The following is a 10,823-nucleotide window of genomic DNA, read 5'->3' on the forward strand; positions in this document are numbered from 1 at the left end:
GAAAGAGTCTGATTTGGGCCAAAGAGGAGAGGTTCGTCGATCTCTCTTACCGCCTGGATCTGCAGTTTCACCACCACCTCCAAAGGCATAGTTCCCTACGTGGGCGAAAGGACTGGAATGAAAAGATCCTTTTGTGCTGAGCCTTGGATCTATTTTTCTTAGTTTAACTCAATCCTTGGAGCAAATGTTCCCAGTAGTTTCCCCAGCTGCCCACCCCACTGTACCCCCATCAGTTCTCCCACCAGCCCAGGTCCCTCCCACCGGTACGGGTCTCCTACAGCGCGAGCTGAAGCCAAGGCTTCCAGAAGGCTGAAGCGTCGCGTTGCTATGGACACTCAAAACACGCAACCTTCCACCATGGAATGCTTGCGAGGCCCCCGGCGCCGCCAGAGTGTAAGCCTCCTGTGCCCCACTTCGAACGACAATGGCTTCCAGACTGCGCTAGCGGGAGAGAATGTATATGCCCTGGTGGCCGGATCACGAGACGCTAAGAGCCCTAGTTTCCTTTCCACCACGCTTTCCATCCACTCTCTTTAGGGCCCCAATCACTATGTTAAAATGTTTACAGTGTCAATTCTAAAAGTCGAATGTGATCATAGCTCCGTTACGATTTAAGCCCTGCCCATTTTTAGTGTCTATACGACCCCCAAGCCCTGGAAATTCTGTAACAATTACAAGTAAAATAGTAGTATGTCCCTAAAGGTACTCTCATGCTTATAAAAATCATGCTTATGAAATGTTACGTCCTCATGTTTGGTTCAGAAAACATGCCCACTGTCAATAAGAAATGAAACGTGTGCTAATTAAAAATACAAGGACAGGGCTTCCCTGGTGGCGCAGTGCTTGAGAGCCCGCCTGCCGATGCAGGGGATGCGGGTTCGTGCCCCGGTCCGGGAGGCTCCCCCATGCCGCGGAGCGGCTGGGCCCGTGAGCCACGGCCCCTGAGCCTGCGCGGCAGCGGGAGAGGCCACAGCAGTGAGAGGCCCACGTACCACAAAAAAAAAAAAAAAAAAAAAAAAAAAGGACAATTCCTAAAGAGGTTTAAAAGTTACGTATCCTGTTTTAGTCCCAATAGAAATATTTTTCAGTCTCTTTACTGGGGTTTAGTTAACTTAAGGGAAGCAATGAATTACATTATCTACCAATGAGTAGTTACCATAGTTGCCAAAGCCAGGGTTACACTGTAAAAACCATCAGAGGTAGCAGGCAGGGCAAGAGTTCTTAACCAATAGAAGAAATTGCATTTTTTCCCATTCACTGTATTTAACAGACAAAAATGAAGGAATAAAGGAGGGAGTGGCCACTTCTAGCCAATCAGGAAAATCTGGGAGGGCCAATGCTGTCTCTAAACAAAACAAATTTTATTGGAATTAGTCATTTATTACTAATATTTTGCATTGGAGATTTATGCAGTTGCAGAAATGTGAGTGCAGAAAGATGTCCTGAGACAAGAATTAGGTATTAATTTTGGTAACTGGAGTGCCTTTCCCTGAAAGGGAAAAACTCAGTGTGATGAAGGAAGATGTACTATGTCCTTATCCAATCCTCGATGATCTGTCTGTCAGCATAGCAAGAGGCACACCAGTGGGTGCTTGGTTCCCTACAGTATCCAGAGCACTGATTTGTCAGCTCAAAACAACTTGCTGGCACCCTTACTAATGCATTTATATACAGGGACAGGACCTGCCTTGACCCTTACAAGTACGTCATCAACACCAATGCTAAGACATCAAGGATAGTGACAACCAAAACATAAATAAGTAAGTGGTCAGACATAATGGAAGGGAGGAATCAATCTTTATTGAGAACCTACAAAATGGTAGGGATATTGCATATGCTAATTAACTTCATCCCCACAGTAACTCTTTCAGGGAGATATTATTATGCTTATTTACAGGTGCAGAATCTGAAGCCAGACAGTCTTTTGTCCAATGCCACACGTCTAAAGGGAAGGAGCCACACTTGAATCCAGGTGTGCCCTACCATGTCTCTGCCATTGCAACATAGACAACCTATTGATTCCGAGACACAGTGTCCCATTCTATGCTCTTCCTAGCCTTAACTGGAGTCTCCTTGCTTAACTCTCCTTGATATAACTGGAATCTCCGTGCTTGGCTCCTAGGGCACAGCCCTTTTCTGGTTTCCCTTCAACTCTCTGGCCATTCTTCCTCTATCTCTATTCATCCTCCTCTCCCTGGCTAAGCAGTGTTTCTAGTTCTTTCTTTTCCTCCCTCTATATCCTTTACCTAGGGTGTCATCCAATGTAGGTATGGATTAGCAAATGTATACAGATTTACATATCCCACCCAAGCCTCTCTTATACTTTCCCAGACAAGGTAGAATCTCACTACTATTTACACACACACACACACACACACACACACACACACACACACACATCTCCTCTTTTTGGCAACTGTGACAATAGCAGTTTTACATTTGCTCCTGCGATTGTTGATTACTATTTGTCTCTATAAACTGTAAGCTCTGCATGGCTAAGAGTTTGTGTCCTAAATACCTAGCAGAGTAGATGCTCAATAATTATCCTGAATAGATGTTAATTTCAGAGATGGTCAAGCCAGGCTATAGGGTTTAATGTATGTACATGGGTAAGGGGAGGTCCCACCACTACAGTGCAAACTAAATACGCAAAATGAGAAAGGACCAGGCAGAGCTACTTCTGCTAGTCGGGCATGGGAGTATTAACTGAGTTGATAGGAAATATTTACACTCTGTTAATTTCCCCCACCCCAGTCACTTGAGGCACTCAGCTGCCAGGGAGATGCGGAAGTTGCTACATATACAATGCCTCTGGCCCATCTTGCAAAGATTGAGGCTGCCACCTCCACTGGAGGCCAAGCAAAGCCATTGGACTGTCACCACTTACAGACACTGGCTTTATTACCTGTGTAGGTACCTATGTAGGTGGCAGAAAACAAATCTCATTAAACAACTCTTAGTCCCAGAGTATTTCTGCAGTGCAGGCTGATCAGCAGTGACAAAAGCATTGCAGAAATGACACATCAGTCATGCATACTTGGCCACTGCCAAGAAAATGGTACATGTCCCAGATGGGGATTTTCCAAAGAGTTAATTATAATGAGAAAAGAACAAAATATTACAGATAATTATAGCTGAGATTTTCCTTTTATCTAAAAAAATACAGGACACTAAATTGTAAACATTTCTTTTCAAATAACATTGGAAGGAGTATTCATATGAGGGGAGGACAATATATTAAAAAAAAAGGAATCACTAATGGCAGGGATGTGGGAAAATACATTCATACATTGTTGGTAGGAGTGTAAATACATAAAGTATATTAATTTTCTATGGCTACTATAACAAATTACCACAAACTTAATGGCTTAAAACAAGACAAATGTATAATTTTTTATTTTGTGGATCAGAAATCCAACAGAGATCTTTAAAAGCAAAATGTGAGGGCTGCATTCCTTGTCTTTTCCATTTCCTTGCTTTTCCAGCTTCTAGGGGGCTGCCTTCATTCCTTGACTCATAGCTCCCTTCCTTCATCTTCACAGCCAGCAACATTGAACCAACTCCTTTTCATGCTACCATCTCTCTGGTTCTTTTAAGGACCTTTGTAACCATATAGAGTCCACCAGATAATCCAGGATAATTTCCCTATTTTAAGGTCAGCTGATTAGAAACCTTAATTCCATCTTCAAGTTAATTTCTCTTTGCCATGAAAGGTAACATGTTCCCAGGTTCCAGGTACTAGGGCATGGATATCTTTGGGGGCCATTATTCTGTCTATCACATGTAACTTCTCTGGAGAGCAATTTGTTAATATCAAAATTTTTCATTTTACTCAGGAATTCCACTGCTAGGAATAGGCATATATGGGTATACTTTCACAAGTACAAAACATATATGCTGCAGCAATATTTGTAGTTTAAAAAAATACTGGAAACCATCTAAATGTTCATTAAGTATGGTCAGATTAAATCAATTATGGTTAAGCCTCAAGATGGAATAGTATGCAGCATGGGTAAAGAATAAAGCAGACCTCTAAGTCCCAGCAGTAAAAACTCTCTAAAATATAGAGCTAAGAAAAAAAAAGCATGGAACAAAAATGTGTAAACTGTGCTGCCATTTGGAAGAGACAGAGAATATGATATAGACATATATGCTTAGAATATTTCTGAAAGAAAAAACTATAAACTGCTAATGGTGGATGCCTCTGGGGAAAGGACCTAGAGTAGAGACACAGAGAGAAAACTTACTTTTCATTGAATAGCCTTAGATACTTTTAAAATAGTTTTGCAAAATATTTGCATTATTTGGTCTAAAAAGGAAAAATGAATTAAAACAAGTAGAAAATATAAAATAATAGAAAGGATAAATCTGGGAGGATAGGAAAGACCAGGAACTGGCTTCTTCAGCATTAGGGCTCCATCCTGTATACCACATACTGTGAGAATATCCATGCAAGTGTGTCTGCTACTTTTGCTTCCAGTGCAGGGTGTCTTATGCTGTGACCCCTGGATGTGTCAGGGATCCTAAAGGCCCTGAGATGATAGAAAACCTTTCATGCATGTGCATATGTGCATTTTTCTGGGAAGAGAGCCTGTAGTTTTCATTGGAGTCTGGAAGGGGTAGTTAGTCAAATCAGGTTTTGGAACCACTGTCCTGCCATCAGTTCCCTGCTATAGCAAAAAGAAGGGCCACCCATGTTACCTGACAATGAGGCAGATAAGGAAAGAGGGGCTCTTCTCTCCATCAAATTCATGCCCACTTATTAGAGCCAGCTGTCTCTCCAACGGCAGCTGGATTCAATAGTAAGTGAGAAAGATCTTCAAAGTCCTGTTCTAGGCCATTATTTTATGTCTGGACTCAGAGTCATTTGTTAGGCCCTACAATCTTTTGTGCCAGTGAATTATTCATTAGCAAATGTGAATAACACCAGCAAACTGAGTTTCCAAAGTGAGTTGTTCATTAGGATTTGGGAGAAATGCCTGCGGGCAGGGGAACCTCAAGTATCTGAAACAATCTGGATTATTTCAGCCCTAAAGCAATGGCAGATTACTGATTTTTTTTTTTTAAGTGTAGACCCAGCCTCAAGACTCAGGAACTAATTGTGTTTTATGTCTGGCCTTCTTCAAAATCTTTCTCTGAAATGTTCTTTAACAGTATAGTTTCCTCAGAGTCTGATATATGGAGGGGAAAAGTTTACCTTTCTGACTTTTACTATAAATGTATAAAAGAGCTCAATGAGCTATTTTGGGCTCTTTCCTTGGTTCTCAAAAACTGCATAAAGATGAAGTTTATATTTTTTTAAAATCTTAATGTTAAAATCATATCCTTTGGGGGAACTCCATATTAGAGGGATCAGGGTGTCACCATATGAATCCACTGATCAATCTTAACATCACTAAAGGTGACATCACATGTCTTCTTCATATGTGATTCATAGGAAGCACCTATGAAGCACTTTTGCCAAGAAAGTTGAAGTTTAATCTGAGCCACTAGAGCTGCAAGATCTAGTAAGGTAGCCACATATGGCTATTTAAATTTAAATTAATTTAAATTTAAATTAATTTAAATTTAAATTAATTTAAAACTAAATAAAATTTAAAATTCATTTCCTCACTCACACTAGTCACCCGTAAAGTGCTCAATAGCCACAATGGCTAGTGGCTACTGTACTGGATAGTGCAAGTAGAATATTTCCATCATCACAGAAACATCTATTGAACGGTGTTGTTCTAGAGCTAATTTCACTTCATAGAGGATCGAGAAACGTGTTAATGACACCACAAGACAGCAAACAGACATATCTAGAATGTGAAACATTCTATAGGACAACTAACCCAGTTAGCCTGCAACAAGTCAAACCCTGCAAATTAAAAAAAAAAAAAAAAAAAAGGAAGGGGGGAGGAGAAATGTTCTAGATTAAAAGATACAAGCCCTGACAACCAAATGTAATATGTGGACTTTGTTCGAACCCTGATTCAGACAAACCAACTTAAACAGAATATTTAACACTCTTAGGGAAATTTGATTATGGTTTGGGTATTAGATAACACCAAGCAATTAATTAATTAATCAAAATTAATTAATTTTGATAGGTATGATAATGTCCCTGTGTTTATGGAAGACAAATAGCAACATTGTTTAGAGATGCATATTGAAGTATGTAGCAGAAATGATCTAATGCCTAAGATTTTGTTTCCAAATACTCCAGCAAATTAATAAAAGAAATGGATAAAGGAAATGTAGCAAAATCTTGATAATTGTTGATCTGGGAGATGGACATATGGAGTTTACTATAATAATATACTTTTGTGTATTTAAAAATATTTATAACAATTTAAAAATCTTTAACACATACTTAAGAAAAGTAATCATATCCTTATGTAAACCTCATTCTGTCTTAAGATAGCCCATCAAGAGGATTCTTGGTGGCATCACTATGAATTCCTTTGACAGAAGTCCTACATACATTTGGGACTTCCCTGGTGGCACAGTGGTTAAGAATCCACCTGCCAATGCAGGGGACATGGGTTCAATCCCTGGTCCGGGAAGATCCCACATGCCACGGGCAACTAAGCCCGTGTGCCACAACTACTGAGCCTGTGCTCTAGAGCCCGCAAGCCACAACTACTGAAGCCAGTGTGCCCTGCTCCACAGCAAGAGAAGCCACCGCAATGAGAAGCCCTCCCACTGCAACGAAGAGTAGACCCTGCTCGCTGCAACTAGAGAAAGCCTGCACACAGCAACAAAGACCCATCGCAGCCAAAAAAAAAAGTCTTATGTACATTTAAAGAAAAAATATGGTGGATCTATTCAACTCAAATTCAGATAACAGAAGAAAATTATTGTGGTGTGTAATACTTTACAAGTAATTCAAAAAAGCAGCAGTGTATTATAAGAACTGTGGTCTCTGCATGAATATCCAAAACAGGAGCTGGCAATTTGCTTATTTCTTTAAGCATACATACTTCTTGAGAATTTTCCCCAAGTATCAGGAATGCTTCCAGGGAAGGAATTAACTTGCAGTTGAACAGCTTTTAACAATCTTGAAGTCATTTGGGATCTGGACCCACACATGAAATCTATTTCACAAACTATATTAGAGTTCATGAGTCAAACTCATGTTACTCTTTGGCTTCTGCTTTGACTGACTGGCTTTTGTAGGCTCAATACTTACTTAATGATACCACACAAAACCTTCCACAAGGACTGCCCTTGGGCATTCTGGACTATGTACATAGTGTATATCCTTCCATTTTAAAGTAATTTCTCTTCAGGAAAAATTAATTTGCTCCTTTGCATTTCAGCTGGCTAGTTCTATGTCCATGGGAGAAGTAGGATAACTATGACCCAAAGCAATTTCCAAGGAATTATATTATCCAATATAAAAAAGTAGAAAAGAGTATGATATAGTTCCAAGACTTGTAAAAAGTGTCCACTGTACTTGGGCACAGGATTCAGGCCCCAAAGTCAGCCATGGCTAAGACAAGGCTACTTCTGATGTCATTATATCTACCCTTTCTTCTCCTACCAAAATGTAACTCTTCCCATTCCCGTTTTACCCTCTTCTGTCTGTGTGTAATCCTACACCTTTCCTTTTATCCTTGTTTCCATTCATTTGTTCCCTATTCATCAATTCAACACATATTATTGAGTACCTACTATGTGCTAGGTACCATTCTGGACCACGGAGGCAGAAGAGTGAACAAGAAACAATCTATGGCCTTGTGGACCTTACATTCTAGTGAAGCAAGAAATAAAATAAATATGTGAACACAGATAATAACAGTATGGTAAATGCTAGGGAGGAAATATCCAGGGGGGTGAGATAGAAAGTTACACGTTAGAGGGAAGAACCTAATTTAGACCCAGTGGACAGGTCAGCCTCTTTAAGGGTATGACAGTTGATCTAAGATCTAAAAAGAAAAGCATGACCACTAACAAGACTTTTAAAGAACAAAGAGAAAAGATACCCAGGCAAAAGGAGCAACAAATGTAAAGGGCCATGAGTCAGGAAAGAAATTGATATGTGTGAGGAACGGAAAGGAGGCCGATGAGCATACTAAGAGAAAACTGGGCAGGGGGTAGAGGAAGTTAAGAAATGACACTCAGGAGTTAGGCTGGCACTAGATGGCACAGTTATGGAAGAACTTAAACAGTTATGGAAGACAATGTGACTGCCTCCCTAAGAGCCATAAGCTCTTCTTCCTTGCCAATGGAATCCCTGTTTTGTGTGGGTGGCAATGCATTTAGGTCCAGGGAATGAATCAATTTATTTAAGCCAGTTCTGGCCAATAATATATAAGGGGAAGTCACTTGAAGTTTCTGAGAAATGTTCTTCAAGTAGTAAAAAGCCACAAGTGAATAAAGCTGTTTTTGGCTCCTCTCACTTCCTGCTTTAGCTGCTGTCATGTTTTCTCCTATGGCTTTCACTCTTAAACTCAAAAGGTTCAGACACAGTGCTCCTCAACTTTTATTTGTAATTAGTTACTAAGGTATAACATATAGTCACTGGAAAATACTGGAACAGCATAATACAGGAAAACTAAGAGTAGAAAGTAAAGATGCTCAGTGACTTCCTTGGCAGTCAGGTGGTTATGACTCCCCACTTCCAATGCAAGGGGCGTGTGTTCGATCCCTGGTCTGGGAACTAAGATCCCACATGCTGCGGGGTACGGCAAAAAAATTTAAAAAGAAAAGAAAGTAAAGATGCTCAGAAACTTTCCTCCCCAGCCTTACCCGCTAGGAGTAATGATTAATAATTCTTGTTTACTTTCCAGGAATTTTCTATCACATGATCACACACACACACACACACACACAGAACTGTTTTTACACAAACTGGATTACTGTCTCTCGATAGATACATATAGCTATATAAATATACATATAAGAAAGTAAGTTGCCTTTTTTTACTCACATTTTGGAGATATTTCTATATCAGCACAGTTATATATACTTTCTGCTTTTTGTTCCTTGCCACAAAAAAAAGAAAAAAGAAAAAAGCTGCAATAAACATCTTTGTGGATAAATCACTCGTTATTGGTGCAAAAATAACTGTTGGATAATTTCCTGGTAGTTAAATTGCCGAATCAAAGCACTTAAACCTCTGATACTGTCAGGTTACCCCACCAGAAAGGTTACACAAATGACATTCTAACATCTCCTCACACCTTGCCTACACTCGGTATCGACAAACTTCAAAAGATTGAAAAAATGGCGTCTCGTTATTTTTATTTGGGTCTCTAATTATGAGTAGGGCAGCAATGCCTAATTGTTAAACGTGCACGTTTTGAAGTCATACGCCCTGGGCTGATCCTACCTCTTCCCCTTAAAATGTGTGACCTTAGGCATAATGGGGTCTATTTCTTCTCAAAAAAGGGGATAATGAGAGCACAAATCTTTACGATTAAACGAGATACGTAGAAATACACTGAAGCCCTTCCAACACATCCGCTATTAGTGGTATTGTATTTTTTATTATTTTTTTATTTTTTATAATTTTTGAATTTTATTTTACACAGCAGGTTCTTATTAGTCATCCATTTTATACACATCAGTGTATACGTATCAATCCCAATCGCCCAATTCATCACACCACCACCGCCCCCCACCACCACTTCCCCCCCATGGTGTCCATATGTTTCTTCTCTACATCTGTGTCTCAATTTCTGCCCTGCAAACCGGTTCATCTGTACCATTTTTCTAGGTTCCACATATACGCGTTAATATACGATATTTTTCTCTTTCTGACTTACTTCACTCTGTATGACAGTCTCTAGATCCATCCAAATGACCCAATTTCGTTTCTTTTTATGGCTGAGTAATATTCCATTGTATATATGGTACTGTGTTTTTTAAAGTCCTGCTCCTTCCAGTACTTTATCTTTGGCATACTCTTCTTCCCAGCCAAGTTTCGCAGAATCCTCGTTGCTCGTAACTCAGAACGAGAGGAAAGTTGTCTGTTTTTAAAATTTCTCTCCACTTCAACTGCCCCCACCCTCACCCCCGCTTCAGAAACTGGTTTACGTATCAGTAACGAGTACAGGAATGAGTTGCAGTTTTTACACAATACGCAGTGGAGAACAACACTTGGTCCGAACACCTCCCGGCCCCTAGGACCCACCGTTTACTGCGTAGGAAACTCCAGACAACAAGTATTTAATACTACATGACCCTCAGCGCCGTTGAGGGTAAACTGGCAGCACTGAAAAGCTTCAGAAAAAGTTTTAAACAAGAACCCATTCCAGACCCACAACCTCCTCCCAGGTTCCGGGACGCACCTCCCTCGACCACGCCTTCCTATCCGGAAGTGACGTAACAAGCGGAGTACGTCTTTTTCCGCCGTCCGCCGGTGGCGCGGCACAGGCTGGCGCCGGGCGTGCGTCGGCGTCGCGGCCGGCAGTGGGATTCTGGGTAACGGCCCCAGCCGGCTGGGGCGGTTGGCCCCGCGCAGTAGGTTCCGCTCACTGGAAGTCTGTTGGCAGTGGGGATTGTAGGGCCGGCGGCAGCCGGACATGGAGCAGCCGTGGCCGCCGCCAGGACCTTGGAGCCTCCCTCGGGCAGAAGGTGAGGCTGAGGAAGAGAGGGACTTGGACGTGTCCCCCGACTGGCAGCACTGAAAAGCTTCAGAAAAAGTTTTAAACAAGAACCCATTCCAGACCCACAACCTCCTCCCAGGTTCCGGGACGCACCTCCCTCGACCACGCCTTCCTATCCGGAAGTGACGTAACAAGCGGAGTACGTCTTTTTCCGCCGTCCGCCGGTGGCGCGGCACAGGCTGGCGCCGGGCGTGCGTCGGCGTCGCGGCCGGCAGTGGGATTCTG

General features: G+C 41.4%; 1 protein-coding gene across 1 annotated transcript in view; it reads right to left on the minus strand.

Moving 5' to 3' along the window:
• The window catches only part of SPATA6L (spermatogenesis associated 6 like), a 46,302-nt gene extending 46,213 nt beyond the window's left edge, over window positions 1-89 (minus strand). The window contains exon 1 of the mRNA XM_007452920.1: window positions 51-89. Within this exon, the coding sequence (XP_007452982.1) occupies window positions 51-89 (39 nt within the window). The remainder of the gene's footprint in view (window positions 1-50) is intronic.
• Between the last annotated feature and the right edge of the window lie 10,734 nt (window positions 90-10,823).

This window comes from Lipotes vexillifer, unplaced genomic scaffold, assembly GCF_000442215.2.
Source record: "Lipotes vexillifer unplaced genomic scaffold, Lipotes_vexillifer_v1.1 scaffold1486, whole genome shotgun sequence".
In the NCBI taxonomy this organism is placed as follows: Eukaryota; Metazoa; Chordata; class Mammalia; order Artiodactyla; family Lipotidae; genus Lipotes; species Lipotes vexillifer.